Here is a 23,525-nt window from a genome sequence, read left to right on the forward strand (position 1 = left end):
GCAAGCACAATGATATGCCCAATTATCTAGTGCATTACACTTGTATCTACTAGATAACACTAATAATAGCCAATGTAACAGAGCAGCTTTTACATGACTCAAAATGGCCGCCATTCACCTCACAACATTGCTGCCACACTCTTTATTAAAGACTCAGATGGATGTTACATTACCCTGTGCTCACGGTGACCATAAGACATTGAGTGAAATCCTGCAGATAGCAAAGCTGAAAGAGTCTACTGATGGTGAGGCTGAAATACAGACCCCCTAAGCTTTGTGAATAAACTATAACTCATCCACCAGCAATGTTCTAATCTACCTCTAAGGCTGACTCAAACACCTAACCACAATTGTTTTGACTGCTATCGTTACACTTTTTACTCAATACTATCCCCGTTTTCTGTCCTCGTTGCATGGAGTACTGATGCGGCCACAAGGGGTGCTGTGACCAGGCTGCCTGGCCGGCGGCGAGGGGCCCTTCTCAGGAAGCTGCGTCTCCTGTAGACACGTTGCCCTCCTCTTCATCGTCAGCCATCCCCTTCAGGTAGGAGCGCTTGAACTCCTCAAACACCATCTCCTCCTCCAGCTCGCTGCTCCCAAGAAATGTGTGGATGGACAAATGGACAGACGTAAAGCCAGAGACGTGGTGAGACAAGAAGACAATCAGACAGACAGATATGCAAGAAGGCAGGTGTATGAAAAGACAGACAGACAGACAGACAGACACACACACACACACACAGACAGTCAGACAGGTAGGCAGCCAGACAGACAAACAGACATACAGTGATTGGAAATAAACAAAAATACAGACAAAAAGAAATGAAAGACAGAAAGAAAAGGGGATGAAGACACACAGGCGTGGTCAGAGAGAAACAACAGAAGAACAGTCCGATTGAGAGATAAAATGGGTCCAGGTACATGTTCAGAATATGACACCCTCCACGGATTCATTGAACAAAGAGGTGAACATGTACATGGGATCATAATCGCAGTTGATCAATCATGTAATCACATATGACTACTAAGCAAGACATGGAGGAAAGATAATCCAGTTTTACCTTTCCCTCACTTCAGAAGGCAAAAGATAACAACATGAGTGATTAGATTTCATGGGTTGGGTACTATGGAGTGATATTAGTGACAACAGATCAATTGCATTGAAAGCTTCAGAAAAATGCAAAATACACATGCACTCATGCCCACTCACATGCAGATCGTGAAATAAAAATGTTTGTACCTAGGTCAGGTTTTGGGTGCATCAGTGTGAGAGGCAGCTCTACTCCCACCTCACTGAAGTAAAACAGACAGGCTAGAGATTAGCCGCAGATATAATATAAGCAACCATAACAAACACACATGCACACACACAGAGGTGCACACATGAGTAATGCTCATTGCATTGTTAAGAGTGTAAGTGCAGTAGCTGAATAAGATAAAGCAATCATACCTAGATCCCATTATTCTACGAAAGCATAAAAGACAAAAAACGTATTAAATCTACAAGATGAAGAACATAACCAATAATAAACCCAAACACCAACGTACGCACGCACACGCACACGCACACGCACAGTGTACTGACCCGCCGATAATGAGCTTAACCATGACTCTGTATGACACCAGGATTCCTAGAACCTCCTTCAGCACACCTTCTTTAACACTGTAGGAGAGAGAGAGAGAGAGAGAGAGAGAGAGAGAGAGAGAGAGAGAGAGAGAGAGAGAGAGAGAGAGAGAGAGAGAGAGAGAGAGAGAGAGATATGGAATGAAGGGAAAGGAATAGAAATGAAGCAAGAAGAGAGTTGAGACATGAAATTAAGTCACCAGTATTTTTATATGTTTTAACCTTTATTTAACTAGGCAAGTCAGTTAAGACCAAATTCTTATTTACAATGACGGCCTACACCGGCCAAACCCGGACGACGCTGGGCCAATTGTGCGCCGCCCTATGGGACTCCCAATCACGGCCGGTTGTGATTTAGCCTGGAATCGAGCCAGGGGGTCTGTAGTGACGCCTCAAACACTGAGATGCAGTGCCTTAGACTGCTGCGCCACTCGGGAGCCCTGCCGTATAAAAGGCAACTTGTATCGCCCTATTGTGTTGCCTTTGTAGTATCCTAATAATACCACACTTTAATATGTTTCAATAAGGGATAAAGTTTGAGTTCAGGAAGCAACGCCCTGAACATTGCAGATAGAAATGACATGAATTGAGCTAACATGATTACTTGCTCAGAGATAAATGCCAGCAAACCGGGAACATTCCCAGAACATTCCATAAGATTCCCATTAAGTTCTAGTTAGGGTTTTATCTATCATTGGGATGATAACATCCCAAAAACATTCAAATAATGTTTTAGGTTTTAAATTAAATATCCTTGGAATGTTCTCCAAACATTCACTAAAATGCTGTGCACAACATCTATAGCAACCACCACAGAATATTCCCCAAAAGTTCTCATTAGGTTTCCAGGTAATAACACAATGTACCAGTAATGGTTGTCCAGCAAACCAAAATTGGTTCTGTGGTTCCCTGAACATTCGTTAGGTTGCGGCAAATGTTCTCATAACACAGAAACTGTCCAGTCGTGCTGATGATTATACAATGTTTGTATAAAAGTCGCCTGATGTTGCAAGAATATTCCCAGAACACATTTTGTCTGTTCTTTAAAAGGTTCCCAGAATGTTTCATTAAGTTGTGGGAACAGCAGGTAGCTTAGTGGTTAAGAGCATTGTGCCAGTAACCAAACGGTCGCTGGTTCTAATCCCCGAGCCAACTAGGTGAAAAATCTGTCGATGTGCCCTTGAGCAAGGCACTTAACCCTAATTGCTCCTGTAAGTCGCTCTGGATAAGAGCGTCTGCTAAAAGAATAAGAAATAACATTATGGGGACATGTTCCCAAAACACAAAAAACTGTCCAGTTGTTGCGGATGATTATACAATGTTTCTTTTAGTGTGCAAAAAACGTTCACCTGATGTTACAAGAACGTTTCCAGAACACATTTCGTTTGTTCTTTAAACGTTCTCAGAATGGCTGTACGGAGTTGCTGGATATTGGTGGGAACTGGAACACGCAGTCGTACACGTCGATCAAGAGCATCCCAAACATGCTCAATGGGTGACATGTCTGGTGAGTATGCAGGCCATGGAAGAACTGGGACATTTTCAGATCCTTGCAACATGGGGCCATGTATTAATATGCTGAAACATGAGGTGATGGCGGCAGATGAATGGCACCACAACGGGCCTCAGGATCTCATGACGGTATCTCTGTGCATTCAAATGGCCATCGATAAAATGCAATTGTGTTCGTTGTCCGTATCTTATGCCTGCCCATACCATAACCCCATCGCATCCATGGGGCACTCTGTTCACAACGCTGACATAAGCAAACCGCTTGCCCACATGACGCTATACATGCTGTCTGCAATCTGCCCGGCACAGTTGAAACCAGGATTCATCCATGAAGAGCACACTTCTCCAGCGTGCAAGCGGCCATCGAAGGTGAGCATTTTCCCATTGAAGTCGGTTACGAAGCCGAACTGCAGTCAGGTCAAGACCCTGGTGAGGACGACGAGCAGGCAGATGAGCTTCCCTGAGGATATTTCTGACAGTTTTTGCAGAAATTCTTCGGTTGTCAGCTGTCTGGGTGGCTGGTCTCAGACGATCCCGCAGGTGAAGAAGCCGGATGTGGAGGTCCTGGGTTGGCGTGGTTACACATGGTCTGCGGTTGTGAGGCCGGTTGGACGTACTGCCAAATTCTCTAAAACGATGTTGGAGGCGGCTTATTGTAGCGAAATTCTCTGGCAACAGCTTTTGTGGACATTCCTGCAGTCAGCATGCCAATTGCACCCTCCCTCAAAACATGAGACATCTGTGGCATTTTGTTGTGTGACAAAACTGCACATTTTAGAGTGGCCTTTTATTGTCCACAAGCTGCACTTGTGTAATAATCATGCTGTTTAATCAGCTTCTTGATATGCCATACCTGTCAGGTGGATGGATTATTTTGGCAAAGGAGACATACTCACTAAATGAGATGTAAACACATTTGTGTCCACAATTTAAGAGAAATAATTTTTGGTGCAGATGGTACATTTCTGGGATCTTTTATTTCAGCTCATGAAACATGGGACCAACACTTTACATATTGCGTTTATATTTTTGTTCAGTGAGGGAAAAAAGTATTCAATCCCCTTGTAAGGGATCGGGGGTTGGCTGGGTCTAGACAGAGTCTGACACTTCCCCGATCTACAGAGAGGGGGAGTCATCAGACTCGATCTGGTTCACCTGAGTTCTGAGCACACCTGTCAGTAATTAGTGTAGGATTTAAGGTGTGCTCAGAAGTTCAGTCGAGAGAGAGAGAGTTTGTTGTTTTTGATTACCCGTGTATCCGACCTGTGCCTTGTTGTTTGACTCCCCGTATCGCTTAATCCTCTGCTTGTCTACCCCAGTGATTACCGTTCTCTGATCCTGTGCCTGTGCCCTCGACTACGACTAAGCCCGCTCCCTTGGTACCTCTGCCTGTCTATGCCTGGCCCGGTTTTGACCACAGCCCACCCGACCACGATTAAGCTATTCCCTTGTCTGTCCTCTAATAAAGCATCGCTATTCTGCGATTGGATCTTACCACTCTGTCCGAGTATTCATTACAGAATACCTCGCCCTTATCATGGATCCAGCTGAATTACAGAGGTGATGGGAGATACAGGAGAAACGGATGGATGAACTCCTGCAGCTACTCAACGCTGGTGCGGCTGAAGGCACCACACCGAGCACGGTCAGTCCTCGTCCTGCACCTCCGATTTCTCTACCGACAAGGTACGACGGGGAACCTGGCAAATGTCAGGGTTTTCTACTCCAGACGTCCCTGTATATGTCGTATAATCGTACTATGTTTTCCGATGACCGTAGCAGGGTGGATTTCATGATTTCTCTGCTAACGGGAAGAGCACTGGATTGGGCTACTGCGCTTTGGGCAACTGAGGTCCCCGAGTTGAATGCGGAAGTTCAGTTCAAGAGACTGTTCCAAGAGGTGTTCGACCACCCAGTATCTGGGCGTAGTGTGGGAGACCAACTATGCGAACTTCAGTAGGGCCGTCGCACAGTAGCCGACTACGCTTTGGAGTTCCGTACTATAGCAGCCGGTAGCGGATGGAGCGAGACTGCTTTGCTCACTGTTTTCCGAAGAGGGCTGCGCAAAGACGTACAGACTGAGTTGGCTTGTCGAGGAGATATCACTGCGCTACATGATTTTATCAAAATAGCCATCTCTATTGATAATCTGATAGTGCAACACAAGGTATCCACAGTCCGGGAGCCCTCGATCACTGGTCCTAAGGAATCTGAGGAGGAACCTATGCAACTGGGACGGTCACCTCTACAAGGTTCGGTGAGACAACAACGTCGGCAAAACGGACTATGCCTGTATTGTGGTCAGTCGGGTCATTTCGTTCGGTACGACCAAACCGTACCCCAGGATATCGCCTCGGAACTGCCAAACCGGTGAGTGAGACTCAAGTTTTGAACATTACATCAAAACAAATGTATGTGCCAGTTACCTTATCTGTCGGAGAGAAAGTGCGCAGGTTGGAAGGACTTATTGATTCCAGAGCGGCTGCCAGCTTTCTGGATATGGGTCTTGCTGAGGAGTTGGGAGTTCAACTTATCCCAATTCAACCTCCCCTGCAAGTCAACGCGCTAGACGGTGAGCCCATGGGCACTGGGTTCATTACGCACCGTACAGAGGTAATCAAATTACAAGTGGGCTCCATACACCATGAGAACATAATTTTTTCGTCATCTCCGCTCCACGGGAGCCGCTAGTTCTCGGCCACCCCTGGCTCGTCACCCATGATCCGGTAATCTCCTGGAAATCTGGCGATATCACGGCTTGGAGTGAGGTATGTAGGGCAGAGTGCCTCAATTTACCGTGCAAAATGTCTACTGTGGAGGATGCGCAGGGTCGGTGTCTACTGTTGTCCCTACAGAATACCAGGATTACGCGCAGGTGTTCTCCAAGGAGAGGGCCACCGTGTTACCACCTCATCGGGCCTGGGACTGCGGGATTGATCTGCTATCCGGGGCTACACCTCCTCGTGGAAGAATCTACCCGTTGTCACAGCCGGAACGAGAATCAATGAGCCAGTATATTGATGAGGCACTACAGCAAGGGGCCATTCGCCCATCTACGTCTCCTGCCGCATCCAGTTTTTTCTTCGTGAAGAAAAAGGATGGCGGACTGCGTCCTTGTATAGACTATCGAGGGTTGAACGATATTACCATCAAAAATCGTTACCCCCTTCCTTTGATTCCAGCAGCCCTCGAACAGGTGGGACAGGCCTCCATGTACAGTAAACTGGACCTCAGGAGTGCGTGCAATCTGGTGCGTATTAGAGAAGGGGATGAATGGAAGACCGCCTTCATCACACATCGAGGACACTACGAATATTGTGTCATGCCCTATGGACTTACCAACGCGCCCTCAGTATTCCAGGCGTTCATGAATGACATTTTCAGGGACATGATTGATCGCTTTGTTATCGTGTACATTGATGACATCCTAATCTATTCTAACTCTCTGAGTGAACATGTGTCCCATGTACGACAGGTGCTGGATCGGCTCCTACAACATTCTCTGTCCGTGAAGGCAGAAAAGAGTGAATTCCATGTCACTACGATTTCCTTCCTTGGGGCCATACTCACTCCCGAAGGGGTTAAACTGGATGAATCCAAGGTGCAAGCGGTACAAGACTGGCCTCAACCCCAGACGGTGAAAGAGCTCCAGAGATTCTTAGGGTTTGCCAATTACTATAGACGGTTCGTGCGTAATTTCAGCACAACCACAGCGCCCCTGTCGGCGATGACCAGCTACAAGGGTCGCGGTCTGAACTGGACGGAGGGGGCAGTGCGTGCGTTTGAGACGTTGAAACAACGCTTTACCACCGCTCCTATTCTATGTCAGCCGGACCCTACCTTACCGTTTATCGTGGAAGTGGACGCTTCGGAGGTTGGAGTTGGAGCCGTGTTATCCCAACGCCAAGGTGAACCGCCTAAATCACGACCCTGTGCTTTCTTTTCAAGGAAGCTGAATTCTGCCGAGCAGAACTATGACGTGGGTAATCGGGAATTACTGGCGGTGAAGTTAGCACTGGAGGAGTGGAGACATTGGTTGGAGGGAGCAGAGCATCCGTTCCAAGTGCTCACGGACCACCGCAACCTGGAGTATCCTCACAGTGCCAAACGACTGAACTCCCGACAGGCAAGGTGGTCTTTATTCTTCAACCGTTTCCGATTCACTGTTTCTTATATCCCCGGGTCCAAGAATGGTAAGGCGGACGCGCTTTCCCGACGGTTCGAGCGCGCGGAAAGACCCATGGAGCCAGAACCTATTCTCCCCATGAGTTGCCGTGCTGGTCCTGTGAGGTGGGCTATTGATGACACTATTCAGGAGAGCTTACAAGCGGAACCAGCCCCTCCAGAAACCCCGGTGTCTAAGGTGTTTGTGCCAGCCCCACTTCGACCTCAACTGATGGAATGGTGCCACACGTTGCTGGGATCTGGTCATCCTGGGATCACTCGAACTACACGACTCATCAGCCGCAAATACTGGTGGGATTCCCTCACAGATGACGTCAGAGACTATGTCTTATCCTGTCCCGTATGTGCTCAGTCCAAGGTACCTCGTGCACTACCGGAGGGTAAGCTGATGCCATTGCCAACTCCTCAATGACCCTGGTCGCACATTGCAATGGACTTTGTTACCGACCTACCAGAATCAGAGGGCCATACTGTAATTCTCGTGGTCATCGATCGTTTCTCCAAGATGTGCCGGTTAGTACCCATGACCCGTTTGCCTAACGCCACTCAGATGGCTGAGACTATGTTTACCCAGGTGTTCCGGCAGTTTGGTGTCCCGGAGGATATTGTTTCCGACCGGGGACCCCAGTTTGTATCCCGGGTATGGAAGGCCTTCTGCGAACGCTTGGGCATCTCGGTTAGCCTAACCTCCGGATATCATCCCCAGGCCAATGGGCAGACAGAACGGCTCAACCAGGAAATTGGGAAATATCTACGGCAACAATGTTCGCGGCAGCCGCAAGAGTGGAGCCGATTCCTTCCTTGGGTAGAGTATGCTCAGAACTCACTCGTTCACACCTCCCTACGCCTAACGCCCTTCCAGTGTGTTCTAGGGTATCAACCACCCCTGTTCCCGTGGGATACCGCATCAGGGATGGTACCGACTGTGGACGAGTGGTTCCGTCGGAGTGCGCAGGTCTGGGAGACGGCCCATCAACATCTCAGTCAAGCCTCACAACAGCAAAAGACCTACGCCGACCGACGCCGGAGACCTACTCCCACTTATCAACCCGGGCAACGAGTGTGGCTGTCTACCCGAGACCTGCGGTTCCGACGGAGCTGCAAGAAACTCCAACCCAGGTACATCGGTCCTTTCAAGGTACAGAGACGTATTAACCCTGTCACCTACCGTCTGTTACTCCCTCGACACTACAGGATAAACCCTACGTTCCACGTCTCCCTATTGAAACCTGTCCACTATAGCCCGATGTACCCCCCAATCGCTCAACAACCTACTACACCACCTTTGGAGGAGGAACAGGACACCACCTATACAGTCCACGAGATACTGGAGTCAAGACGGAGACGAGGGGGCATCGAATATCTCGTGGACTGGGAGGGATATGGACCTGAGGAACGGTCATGGGTCCCTGCTAAGGACATACTGGATCCCGCTCTCAAGGCCGCTTTCCACGCTGAACACCCAGATCATCCAGGACCCCGACCCAGAGGAAGACCACCCGGTAGAGGTAGAAGGCCGTCAGGAGCCGGCCCTGGGGAGGGGGATACTGTAAGGGATCGGGGGTTGGCTGGGTCTAGACAGAGTCTGACACTTCCCCGATCTACAGAGAGGGGGAGTCATCAGACTCGATCTGGTTCACCTGAGTTCTGAGCACACCTGTCAGTAATTAGTGTAGGATTTAAGGTGTGCTCAGAAGTTCAGTCGGTGCGAGGTATTGTTCCATTGTGACTTGCTAAGCGTTTTGATCCGAGAGAGAGAGAGAGAGTTTGTTGTTTTTGATTACCCATGTATCCGACCTGTGCCTTGTTGTTTGACTCCCCGTATTGCTTAATCCTCTGCTTGTCTACCCCAGTGATTACCGTTCTCTGATCCTGTGCCTGTGCCCTCGACTACGACTAAGCCCGCTCCCTTGGTACCTCTGCCTGTCTATGCCTGGCCCGGTTTTGACCACAGCCCGCCCGACCACGATTAAGCTATTCCCTTGTCTGTCCTCTAATAAAGCATCGCTATTCTGCGATTGGATCTTACCACTCTGTCCGAGTATTCATTACACCCCTGCTGATTTTGTACATTTGCCCACTGTCAAAGACATGATCAGTGTATAATTTTAATGGTAGGTTTATTTGAACAGTGAGAGACAGAATAACAACAACAAAATCCAGAAAAACGCATGTCAAATATGTTATAAATTGATTTGCATTTTAATGAGGGAAATAAGTATTTGACCCCTCTGCAAAACATGACTTAGTACTTGGTGGCAAAACCCTTGTTGGCAATCACAGAGGTCAGACGTTTCTTGTAGTTGGCCACCAGGTTTGCACACATCTCAGGAGGGATTTTGTCCCACTCCTCTTTGCAGATCTTCTCCAAGTCATTAAGGTTTCGAGGCTGACGTTTGGCAACTTGAACCTTCAGCTCCCTCCACAGATTTTCTATGGGATTAAGGTCTGGAGACTGGCTAGGCCACTCCAGGACCTTAATGTGCTTCTTCTTGAGCCACTCCTTTGCCCATCCACGACCCATTTTCAATGCCCTGGCTGAGGGAAGGAGGTTCTCACCCATTTTTACATTTACATTTTAGTCATTTAGCAGACGCTCTTATCCAGAGCGACTTACAGGAGCAATTAGGGTTAAGTGCCTTGCTCAAGGGCACATTAACGTCATTTAGCAGACGCTCTTAGCCAGAGCGACTCACAAATTGGTGCGTTCACCCTATAGCCAGTGGGATAACCACTTTACAATTGGGGGGTAGAAGGATTCCTTTATCCTATCCCAGGTATTCCTTAAAGAGGTGGGGTTTCAAATGTCTCCGGAAGGTGGTGAGTGACTCCGCTGTCCTGGCGTCGTGAGGGAGCTTGTTCCACCATTGGGGTGCCAGAGCAGCGAACAGTTTTGACTGGGCTGAGCGGGAACTATGCTTCCGCAGAGGAAGGGGAGCCAGCAGGCCAGAGGTGGATGAGCGCAATGCCCTCGTTTGGGTGTAGGGACTGATCAGAGCCTGAAGGTACAGAGGTGCCGTTCCCCTCACTGCTCCATAGGCAAGCACCATGGTCTTGTAGCGGATGCGAGCTTCAACTGGAAGCCAGTGGAGTGTGCGGAGGAGGGGGGTGACGTGAGAGAACTTGGGAAGGTTGAACACCAGACGGGCTGCGGCATTCTGGATGAGTTGTAGGGGTTTAATGGCACAGGCAGGGAGGCCAGCCAACAGCGAGTTGCAGTAGTCCAGACGGGAGATGACAAGTGCCTGGATTAGGAACTGTGCCGCTTCCTGTGTAAGGCAGGGTCGTACTCTCCGAATGTTGTAGAGCATGAACCTGCATGAGCGGGTCACCGCCTTGATGTTGGCGGAGAATGACAGGGTGTTGTCCAGGGTCACGCCTAGGCTCTTCGCACTCTGGGAGGAGGACACAGCGGAGTTGTCAACCGTGATGGCGAGATCATGGAACGGGCAGTCCTTCCCCGGGAGGAAGAGCAGCTCCGTCTTGCCAGGGTTCAGCTTGAGGTGTTGATCCGTCATCCATACTGATATGTCTGCCAGACATGCAGAGATGCGATTCGCCACCTGGTTATCAGAAGGGGGAAAGGAGAAGATTAGTTGTGTATCGTCAGCGTAGCAATGATAGGAGAGACCATGTGAGGATATGACAGAGCCAAGTGACTTGGTGTATAGGGAGAAAAGGAGAGGGCCTAGAACTGAGCCTTGGGGGACACCAGTGGTGAGAGCACGTGGTGTGGAGACAGCTTCTCGCCACGCCACTTGGTAGGAGCGACCGGTCAGGTAGGACGCAATCCAGGAGTGAGCCGCGCCGGAGATGCCCAGCTCGGAGAGGGTGGAGAGGAGGATCTGATGGTTCACAGTGATTTGTACCGTCAAATCACCCAAGATTTGACGGTACATGGCCCCGTCCATCGTCCCTTTGATGCGGTGAAGTTGTCCTGTCCCCTTAGCAGAAAAACACCCCCAAAGCATAATGTTTCAACCTCCATGTTTGATGGTGGGGATGGTGTTCTTGGGGTCATAGGCAGCATTCCTCCTCCTCCAAATTTGTTGAGTTGATGCCAAAGAGCTTGATTTTGGTCTCATCTGACCACAACACTTTCAAGCAGTTCTCCTCTGAATCATTCAGATGTTCATTGACAAATTTCAGACGGGCCTTTATATATGCTTTCTTGAGCAGGGAGACCTTGCGGGTGCTGCAGGATTTCAGTCCTTCACGGCGTAGTGTGTTACCAATTGTTTTCTTGGTGACTATGGTCCCAGCTGCCTTGAGATCATTGACAAGATCCTCCTGTGTAGTTCTGGGCTGATTCCTCACCGTTCTCATGATCATTAAAACTCCACGAGGTGAGATCTTGCATGGAGCCCCAGGCCGAGGGAGATTGACAGTTCATTTGTGTTTCTTCCATTTGCGAATAATCGCACCAACTGTTGTCACCTTCTCACCAAGCTGCTTGTCGATGGTCTTGTAGCCCATTCCAGCCTTGTCCCTGACATCCTTGGAGAGCTCTTTGGTCTTGGCCATGGTGGAGATTTTGGAATCTGATTGATTGATTGATCTGTGGACAGGTGTCTTTTATACAGGTAACAAGCTGAGATTAGGAGCACTCCCTTTAAGAGTGTGCTCCTAATCTCAGCTCGTTACCTGTAATAAAGACACCTGGGAGCCAGAAATCTTTTGATTGAGAGGGGGTCAAATACTTACTTCTCTCATTAAAAAGCAAATCAATTTATAAAATTTTTGACATGCGTTTTTCTGGATTTTTTTGTTGTTATTCTGTCTCTCACTGTTCAAATAAACCTACCATTAAAGTGATAGACTGATCATTTCTTTGTCAGTGGGCAAACGTACAAAATCAGCAGGGGATCAAATACAATTTTTCCCTCGCTGTATAATCATCAGCATGACTGGACAGTTTTTGTGTTATGAGAACATTTACCACGACCTAACGAATGTTCTGGGAACTTTCACAGAACCAATTGTGGTTTGCTGGGTTGTCTGTTCTACACAATATATCTGAATGTACCATGGTTGTGTTCAGTAGGCACGAAACGAATGAAAATGCTCCGAAATGAAGGAAAAAGGGGAGGTACTATTTGAACTTGTCCAGTAAGAAGCGTTTATCTTGTAGCTCAATTGGTAGAGCATGGCGCTTGTAACGCCAGGGTAGTGGGTTCGATCCCCGGGACCACCCATACGTAAAAATGTATGCACACATGACTGTAAGTCGCTTTGGATAAAAGCGTCTGCTAAATGGCATATTATTATTATTATTATTATTATTATTATATTATTATTATTATTATCATATTATTATTATTATTATAAATGTTTTGCTACGGTGTGTCCTAATGAACACAACCCAGATTCTCCTTCAACATCACCACTTGTTTTACTAGCTGCCGATAACTGGCGGGATACTCACATGCTAGACGATGCCAGATTGGTGTCTTCATGCTTCAACTTGCCATCAAGAGCTATGCCCCGCCTCTCCTGGTTGCAGATCAATAGGGGAGTGAGGGTATACACTTTCTTCAGGCTTGCACCAGCAGCAACAGCATCCCTGGACCAATGGGAGAGCCTGAGTTAGACATTTTGGGGTGCTTTCCAGGTTGTATGTACAGTGGCTTGCGAAACTATTCACCCCCTTGGCATTTTTCCTATTTTGTTACCTTACAACCTGGAATTAAAATGGATTTTTGGGGGGTTTGTATCATTTGATTTACACAACATGCCTACCACTTTGAAGATGCAAAATATTTTTTATTGTGAAACAAACAATAAATAAGACAAAAAAACAGAAAACTTGAGCGTGCATAACTATTCACCCCCCCCCAACGTCAATACTTTGTAGAGCCACCTTTCGCAACAATTATAGCTGCAAGTCTCTTGGGGTATGTCTCTATAAGCTTGGCACATCAAGCCACTGGGATTTTTGCTCATTCTTCAAGGCAAAACTGCTCCAGCTCCTTCAAGTTGGATGGGTTCCGCTGGTGTACAGCAATCTTTAAGTCATACCACAGATTCTCAATTGGATTGAGGTGTGGGCCATTCCAAGACATTTAAATGTTTCCCCTTAAACCACTCGAGTGTTGCTTTAGCAGTATGCTTAGGGTCATTGTCCTGCTGGAAGGTGAACCTCCGTCCCAGTCTCAAATCTCTGGAAGACTGAAACAGGTTTCCCTCAAGAATTTCCCTGTATTTAGCACCATCCATCATTCCTTCAATTCTGACCAGTTTCCCAGTCCCTGCCGATAAAAAACATCCCCACAGCATGATGCTGCCACCACCATGCTTCACTGTGGGGATGGTGTTCTCGGGGTGATGAGAGGTGTTGGGTTTGCGCCAGACATAGTGTTTTCCTTGATGGCCAAAAAGCTCAATTTTGGTCTTATCTTACCAGAGTACCTTCTTCTATATGTTTGGGGAGTCTCCAACATGCCTTTTGGCGAACACCAAACGTGTTTGCTTATTTTTTTCTTTAAGCAATGGCTTTTTTCTGGCCACTATTCCTTAAAGCCCAGCTCTGTGGAGTGTACGGCTTAAATTGGTCCTATGGACAGATACTCCAATCTCCGCTGTGGAGCTTTGCAGCTCCTTCAGGGTTGTCTTTGTTCTCTTTGTTGCCTCTCTGATTAATGCCCTCCTTGCCTGGTCCGTGAGTTTTGGTGGGTGGCCCTCTCTTGGCAGGTTTGTTGTGGTGCCATATTCTTTCCATTTTTTAATAATGGATTTAATGGTGCTCCGTGGGATGTTCAAAGTTTCTGATATTTTTTTATAACCCAACCCTGATCTGTACTTCTCCACAACTTTGTCCCTGACCTGTTTGTAGAGCTCCTTGGTCTTCATTGTGCCGCTTGCTTGGTGGTGCCCCTTGCTTAGTGGTGTTGCAGACTCTGGGGCCTTTCAGAACAGGTGTATGTATATATACTGAGATCATGTGACAGATCATGTGACACTTAAAATGCACACAGATGGACTTTATTTAACTAATTCTGTGACTTCTGAAGGTAATTGGTTACACCAGATCTTATTTAGGGGCTTCATAGCAAAGGGGGTGAATAGATATACATGCACCACTTTTCCGTTATTTATTTTTTAGAATTTTTTTAAACAAGTTATTGTTTTCATTTCACTTCACCAATTTGGACAATTTTGTGTATGTCCATTACATGAAATCCAAATAAAAATCCATTTAAATTACAGGTTGTAATGCAACAAAATAGGAAAAATGCCAAGGGGGATGAATACTTTTGCAAGACACTGTATGCAGTCACACTGTATAGCTGATTCTGATTATTACTGATGAACAAACAAAAGTTAAAATCTAATATCCATTGTGGTTTATTGCAGTTTAAACATGTATTCTCTCAAAGGCTGGATGCTTACCCAGATTCCTCTAAGGCCACTGCCCTCACGTAGCTGTCATTGGAATACAAGACCACAGTGGCCACCTGGTCCACTGAGAAATCAAAGATAGAGATAGAAAAACATCTCCAGTCACACTTTGAAGACTTGAACTTATAGGGCACGAGTAAGCCTTCATAACATTTTTACATTTTAGCAGACGCTCTTATCCAGAGCGACTTACAGTACTGAGTGCATACATTTTCGTACTTTTTCGTACTGGTCCCCCGTGGAGAATCAAACCCACAACCCTGGCGCTGCAAGTGCCATGCTCTAACAACTGAGCCACACAGGACCCATAAAGTATTTATAATGCCTACATACATGCTTCAAAAATCATTTAGCAATATAACAAGGGTGATATGATGGGTTCATACATCTGGTGCTTTGCAAATTGTGGGGTAATGCTTTTGCCAGTTTTGATATATTATAGAATAGATATCTTGTTCTTTCGCATATGTGTCAGTTTGTAAAGTTTGCTGCATGTGTTGGTCTTTCCTTACCGGAGACAATGATGTTCTTCACATTCTTGTTGGAGCTGTTTGTGATGTTGACACGCACATTAATGGGCTCTCCATGGTAGTAGGTCTGCAAGGGAAGGAAATCATGTCAGAGAGGAGGGCTCCTTGTGGGGGCCATTTTGTAGTTGTGGTCATATGACCATATGGAACTATGTCTGAAAATATCCCAGGCTTTGTCCAAGATCCATACATAACATTTATACCAGCAATGTTTGAAATGTTGGACCCCATTGAACAAACCCCAACACACACATGCAAAAGATGGGGTTGTGTGTATCAAGCGTCTCAGAGTAGGAGTGCTGATCTAGGATCAGTTTTTCCTTTTAGATCACAATGAATAAGATAACAGGACAGGGGGGACCTGATCCTAGAGCAGCACTCCTACTCTTAATACATACGACCGCTGGTCCCACTTTTAACAAACACTATATACAGTGCATTCGTAAAGTATTCAGACCCCTTTGACTTTTTCCACATTTTGTTACGTTACAGCCTTATTCTAAAATTGATTAAATTGTTTTTTTCCTCTCATCAATCTACACACAATAGCCCATAATGACAAAGCAAAAACAGGTTTTTAGAAATGTGTGCAAATGTAAAAACATAATTTAAAAAACATATGAAATATCACATTTACATAAGTATTCAGGCCTTTTACTCAGTACTTTGTTGAAGCACCTTTGGCAGCGATTACAGCCTTGAGTGTTCTTGGGTTTGACCCTACAAGCTTGGCACAACTGTATTTGGGGAGTTTCTCCCATTCTTCTCTGCAGATCCTCTCAAGCTCTGTCAGGTTGGATGGGGAGCGTTGCTGCACAGCTATTTTCAGGACTCTCCAAAGATGTTCTATCGAGTTCAAGTCCAGACTCTGGCTGAGCCACTCAAGGACATTCAGAGACTTGTCCCGAAGCCACTCCTGCGTTGTATTGGCTGTGTGCTTAGGGTCGTTGTCCTGTTGGAAGGTGAACCTTCTCCCCAGTCTGAGATCCTGAGCGCTCTGGAGCCGCTTTTCATCAAGGATCTCTCTGTACTTTGCTCCGTTCATCGTTCCCTCTATCATGACTAGTCTCCCAGTCCTTGCCGCTGAAAAACATCCCCACAGCATGATGCTGCCACCACCATGCTTCACCGTAGGGATGGTGCCAGGTTGTGATGCTAGGCATTCAGGCCAAAGAGTTCAATCTAGGTTTTATCAGACCAAATCATCTTGTATCTCATGGTTTGAGTCTTTAGGTGCCTTTTGGCAAACTCCAAAGCGGGCTGTCATGTGCCTTTTACTGAGGAGTGGCTTCCGTCTGGCCAGTCTACCATAAAGGCCTGATTAGTGGAGTGATGCAGAGATGGTTGGCCTTCAGGAAGTTTCTCCCATCTCCACAGAGGAACTCTGGAGCTCTGTCAGAGTGACCATCGGGTTCTTGGTCACCTCCCTGACCAAGGCCCTTCTCCCCCAATTGCTCAGTTTGGCCGGGCAGCAAGCTATAGGAAGAGTCTTGGTGGTTCCAAACTTCTTCCATTTAGGAATGATCGAGGCCACTGGGTTCTTGGGGACCTTCAATGCTGCAGAAATGTTTTGGTACCCTTCCCCAGTTCTGTGCCTCGACACAATCCTGTCTCGGAGCTCTACGGACAATTCTTTCGACCTCATGGCTTGGTTTTTGCTCTGACATGCACTGTCAACTGTGGGACCTTATATAGACAGGTGTGTGCCTTTCCAAATCATGTCCAACCAATTGAATTTACCACAGGTGGACTCCAATTAAGTTGTAAAAACATCTCAAGGATGATAAATGGAAACAGGATGCACTGGAGTTCAATTTCGAGTCTCATAGCAAAGGGTCTGAATACTTATGTAAATAAGGTTTTTCTGTTTTTTACTTGTAATACATTTACAAAACATTCTAAAAACAACATTGTCATTATGGGGTATTGTGTGTAGATTTATGAGGAAAAAACTATTATTTACTCAATTTTAGAATAAGGCTGTAATGTAAGAACATTTGGGAAAAGGGAAAATGTCTGAATACTTTCCGAATGCAGTGTAGATGCTTCACTAATCATTTATGAGCAAAGGCGTACAATCTAAGGCCAGTCATGTGTTGTTATCTCTAATGGTATCCTACCCACCTCCTTGTCAAGACTCGCCTCCAGGTGCAGGGGCTTGTCGGACATGACAAAGTCACGGGTGGTCTCCACAGAGGGGGCCGTCCCGCTCTTCTCCGGGGCATACTGCACCTTTCGAATCATCAGACGCACTGTACTCCTACAGAGGAAGGAGAGAAGGGGGAGGGGAGATGGGGAGAGGAAGGGAGGGGAGGGATGAGAAAGAACCATTGTTATGGAATAGGTTAGGTAGTTTAGACAGCACGCTACAGTTCACTACCACTTCAACACTCCATTCCCCAGATGCTGAGCCGGGTTGATAAGGAGACAGGTGCTGCCAATGATGTGATCGTCAGTGTCCCAGCTGGAAAAGCTGTGAGGCTGCTGGTTTTGTTTGGTGTCCATGAGGCCTTTTGTTTGTTTTTGAGTCTTTAGTTAGGGCATTCCTTTTGTATTTTTTCTTTTTCTACATATTTATGTTTTGTCACCATCTGAACAAATAATAATCTGTTTGGACTGGCCGACCAAGAGATCAAGAAGGAGCTGGCCCTGGGCCTAAAGTAAGATGGCTGTCTCCCTGGGCACAAGTGCATCCAACATGGTCCTCCAACGCTGATTTCTCACATAAATGCACACATTCATTCAAGTTACATACCATGTAACTATGCCTAGGACCCCTAAATAAAGCAAGTGCAACAACATCGGTAGGCTAGTTATTGGTTTTGTAACACCATCCATCAATGTTTGTTGTGATATAGAGCCACAACCGGCTATTTCTGTTAAAGCAGCTCTCCAGGGCCGATGGTGGAGACTTTGGGTTAGGATCGGTGGTTATTTGGGAAAGAGAAAACTCCACTGACCGTTTGCGGACTTTGGCCTCCTGGCTCTCCGCACTGAAGGCTTTGACCTCAAACTCCACAGCACAGTGCTACCAAGACAACAACAGAGCATGCTCACAATCTGAAATACATTATATGAGCTGTATACGTCAATCGTCACAATGTAACAATTCTCAGAATACAAAAATACATTATATGCATTTCAAATGTAATAAACAAATATCACATAATGGAATGAAGCAATATAAGAGACAACCAGGTCAAGGTTCACAACCCTTACCTTCCCAGAATCCTTAGGGCCAGGCTGCAAACCCACTGAACAAGGCAGGTTATCAGGGAACTGAAACACACACACAAAGAAAAATGTAATTAGGGTGAACGAGAGGCGTTTGTGTTCATGTGTGGGCATAATGACGCGAGTAGGCCTATGTGAGTGTTGTTGTTTTTCTTGACATGTATAAGTGTTTTTAATTTGCAATGTGCATGTACAATAAAATGTTGGTGTCTCTTTAGGTCCTTGGCCCTCACCTCGAAAAAGAAAGGGAAAGCATTGTCTCCCAGTTTGCGCAGCAGTTTGCCCTGCATCTTGGTGTGTGTGGACTGCTCCTTGTCCTGCATGGGCGGATACACCTGACGGTTGGCCATGTAGATCTCCTTACGGAAGGCAATTCCCATCACGTCCATATCTTCACGACCGTACCGGAACGTGCAGGACAGCTGGACGAACGCTAGGGGGAGTCAAAGATATATGGTTATATTAACATGGTCATGGTTTGAGCCGTCACAAATCTAGCCGAGAAGGCTGGAAGTACTGCTATTTTGAATGGCTTCTCAATCAAATTAAAAAAGCTAAAAGCTTTTCCATTTGTATTTTATTTTAAATTCAAACCACTTCCTGAATTGACTGCCTTCAATTTAAATCGACCCCAGCCCTGTTCTACACACATACAAGCACAAACACTTGCCCACATGCACATGCACACGCACACATTTGGTGAAATGCAGACCTTTTTTTCCTTTGAGGACCTCAGGGTCAACCAGTATGACACCATCTATTGTGAGTGAAGAACAGCATAGGTTAGAATTTACATAATTAGACAAGACAGCGGCCAGGATTCAAACCAATGCAGATTAGTAATGTGTGCACAGCAATGGACTGAGGCTAGGAAACACTGTCACTACCGATAAATCTACGATAATCGAAAATTTCAACAAGCATTTTGCTACAGCTGGCCATGCTTTCCACCTGGCTACCCCTACCCCGGCCACCAGCTCTGTACTCTTCGCTGCAACTTGCCCATGCCCCCCCCCCCCCCCCCCGCTTCTCCTTCACCCAAATTCAGATAGCTGATGTTCTGAAAGAGCTGCAAAATCTGTACACCTACAAATCAGATGGGCTAGACTATCTGGACCCTTTCTTTCTAAAATTAGCCACCGAAATTGTTGCAACCCCTATCACTAGCCTGTTCAACCTCTCTTTCGTATCGTCTGAGATCCCCAGAGATTGGAAAGCTGCCGCGGTCATCCCCCTCTTCAAAGGGGGTGACACTCTAGATCCAAACTGTTACAGACCTATATCCATCCTGCCCTGCCTTTCGAAAGTATTTGAAAGCCAAGTTAAAAACAGATCACCGACCATTTAGAATCCCACTGTACCTTCTCCACTATGCAATCTGGTTTCCGAGCTGGTCATGGGTGTACCTCAGCCACGCTCAAGGTCCTAAACGATATAATAACCGTGATCGATAAAAGACAGTACTGTGTAGCTGTCTTCATTGACCTGGCCAAGGCTTTTGACTCTGTCAATCACCGCATTCTTATTGGCAGACTAAATAGCCTTGGTTTCTCAAATGACTGCCTCGCCTGGTTCACCAACTACTTCTCAGATAGAGTTCAAAGTGTCAAATCGAAGGGCCTGTTGTCTGGACCTCTGGCAGTCTCTATGGCGGTGCCACAGGGTTCAATTCTCGGGCCAACTCTATTCTCTGTGTATATTAATGATGTCGCTCTTGCTGCTGGTGACTCTCAGATCCACCTCTACGCAGACGACACCATTTTGTATACATCTGGCCCTTCATTGGACACTGTGTTAACAAACCTCCAAACGAGCTTCAATGCCATACAACACTCCTTCCGTGGCCTCCAACTGCTCTTAAACGCTAGTAAAACTAAATGCATGCTCTTCAATCGAACGCTGCTTGCACCCGCCTGCCTGACTAGAATCACTACTCTCGGCGGCTCTGATGTAGAATATGTGGACAACTACAAATACCTAGGTGTCTGGATAGACTGTAAACTCTCCTTCCAGACTCACATTAAGCATCTCCAATCCAAAGTTAAATCTAGAATCGGCTTCCTATTTCGCAACAAAGCCTCCTTCACTCATGCTGCAAAACATGTCAGCGATGTCATTTACAAAATAGCTTCCAACACTCTACTCAGCAAATTGGATGTAGTCTATCATAGTGCCATCCGTTTTGTCACCAAAGCCCCATATACTACCCACCATTGTGAGCTGTACGCTCTCGTTGGCTGGCCCTCACCACATATTCGTCGCCAAACCCACTGGCTCCAGGTCATCTATAAATCCCTTCTAGGCAAATCCCCGCTTTATCTTAGATCATTGGTCACCATAGCAACATCCACCCATGGTATGCGTTCCAGCAGGTATATCTCACTGGTCATCCCCAAAGTCAAAACCTCCTTTGGTCGCCATTCTTTCCAGTTCTATGCTGCAAATGACAGGAACGAACTGCAAAAATCTCTGAAACTGGAGACACTTATCTCCCTCACTATCTTTAAGCATCAGTTGTCAGAGCAGCTTACCGATCACTGCACCTGTACACAGCCCATCTGTCATTAGCCCACCCAACTACCTCATCCCCATATTGTTATTTACATTGTTATTTAATTTGCTCATTTGCACCCCAGTATCTCTATTTGCACATCATCTTCTGCACATCTATCACTCCACTAAATCATAATTGTAATTATTTTGCACTATGGCCTATTTATTGCCTTACCTCCATAACTTACTACATTTGCACACACTGTACAGTGGGGAAAAAAAGTATTTAGTCAGCCACCAATTGTGCAAGTTCTCCCACTGAAAAAGATGAGAGAGGCCTGTAATTTTCATCATAGGTACACGTCAACTATGACAGACAAAATGAGAATTTTTTTCTCCAGAAAATCACATTGTAGGATTTTTTATGAATTTATTTGCAAATTATGGTGGAAAATAAGTATTTGGTCAATAACAAAAGTTTTTCAATACTTTGTTATATACCCTTTGTTGGCAATGACACAGGTCAAACGTTTTCTGTAAGTCTTCACAAGGTTTTCACACACTGTTGCTGGTATTTTGGCCCATTCCTCCATGCAGATCTCCTCTAGAGCAGTGATGTTTTGGGGCTGTCGCTGGGCAACACAGAATTTCAACTACCTCCAAATATTTTCTATGGGGTTGAGATCTGGAGACTGGCTAGGCCACTCCAGGACCTTGAAATGCTTCTTACGAAGCCACTCCTTCGTTGCCCGGGCGGTGTGTTTGGGATCATTGTCATGCTGAAAGACCCAGCCACGTTTCATCTTCAATGCCCTTGCTGATGGAAGGAGGTTTTCAGTGGTCTTGTATGTCTTCCATTTCCTAATAATTGCTCCCACAGTTGATTTCTTCAAACCAAGCTGCTTACCTATTGCAGATTCAGTCTTCCCAGCCTGGTGCAGGTCTACAATTTTGTTTCTGGTGTCCTTTGACAGCTCTTTGGTCTTGGCCATAGTGGAGTTTGGAGTGTGACTGTTTGAGGTTGTGGACAGGTGTCTTTTATACTGATAACAAGTTCAAACAGGTGCCATTAATACAGGTAACGAGTGGAGGACAGAGGAGCCTCTTAAAGAAGAAGTTACAGGTCTGTGAGAGCCAGAAATCTTGCTTGTTTGTAGGTGACCAAATACTTATTTTCCACCAGAATTTTTTTTCTCAATTTGTCTGTCATAGTTGACGTGTACCTATGATGAAAATTACAGGCCTCTCTCATCTTTTTAAGTGGGAGAACTTGCACAATTGGTGGCTGACTAAATACTTTTTTTCCCCACTGTATATAGATTTTGTATTGTGTTATTGACTGTACGTTTTGTTTATTCCATGTGTAACTCTGTGTTGTTGTTGTTTTTTCCGCACTGCTTTGCTTTATCTTGGCCAGGTCGCAGTTGTAAATGACAACTTGTTCTCAACTGTCTTACCTGGTTAAATAAAGGTGAAATAAAAATAAATACATCTGCGTTTAATTGATTCCTGGCCAAAGGCTCTAAAGAATTCATTACATTGATGAAAGTGTTCATTGCTAAGGCTCTTATCTAAAGCAATACTAAGAATCCAGTAAGCCATTTGAATGATGGATTTCAATTAAAGGGACATTACACTTCAAAATCTAAGTCTGTCAGATGTTTTCAGACCTCAAAAGTGGCCTGTTATGTAGGTCCAGCTAGATCTGGCAACATTTTATTAATTGTGTGTTAGATTGTTTGATGTGCAATGCCCTTGGTGTGTTATGTGTTTGCTGTGTAATGATTGGTTTGTTTTTGACTTGTTGAGTTGCTGATTGGTTCACGTCGGGGTTGTTTTAAGAAAGCTGAGCTTACCCACTGGGTCGACAGAATCCACATGATCCACAAAGTCCCTCTTCGCCATGTATACTCCAACCTGATCAAGTACAAAACATAAAATCACACATCTTTACCTGATGCCTTCACTAAAAATGATGTCAACACATTAGCACATGCATGCATGCACACAACACATAAACACTCAAACACACGTAAACACTTTCACAGCATTCTAAACCCACTTGCAAGCAGTTTAACCTTGGGGAAAATGTGTTGCATATCCTTTAACACACATACACCACACACACACACCTCAGAGGAGTAATACATTAATCTAATCTCAATGTAATCTGTCATACGCATGGCTTCATCCGTGTCACCTGTTAACGCCATCACTTTGCCGACGACAACACAGAGTGAATAGTCTCTTTCCACAGCTTCTTGACAAGCAACTATGGAAAGAGACTACTGAGGGAAATGTAAGTGCTAAGTGAACAGCAGAAATGTTGTTAGGTTTCCTTGTCGAATACAAGTCAATGTGTGAAATATCAAGAATAGTCATATTGTTATATTTTGTTATTATTGCATTATGACGCTCTAATAATAATGCTTAGCACACAGACACACACACACGCACGCACATAAGCACACACACACACACACACACACACACACACTCACCGACTTGTCCTTGGCCATCTTCTTGAAAATTACATTCTTGGGACTCAT

At 45.8% G+C, this 23,525-nt stretch overlaps 1 protein-coding gene across 1 annotated transcript; it reads right to left on the bottom strand.

Annotated features, from left to right (window-relative positions):
- On the bottom strand, positions 1-23,525 carry saga (S-antigen; retina and pineal gland (arrestin) a; the record flags this gene model as incomplete). The annotated part of the gene is made up of 12 exons (XM_084188132.1): positions 1-590; positions 1,586-1,663; positions 12,747-12,884; positions 14,711-14,783; positions 15,232-15,316; positions 17,374-17,509; positions 18,210-18,277; positions 18,469-18,528; positions 18,717-18,916; positions 19,196-19,240; positions 22,833-22,893; positions 23,478-23,525. 12 exons carry the CDS (start codon positions 23,523-23,525, stop codon positions 482-484), a joined length of 1,101 nt encoding a protein of 366 aa, XP_084044258.1. The 3' UTR covers positions 1-481.

This window comes from Coregonus lavaretus (assembly GCF_964263955.1).
Source record: "Coregonus lavaretus genome assembly, chromosome: 23".
Taxonomy (NCBI): Eukaryota; Metazoa; Chordata; class Actinopteri; order Salmoniformes; family Salmonidae; genus Coregonus; species Coregonus lavaretus.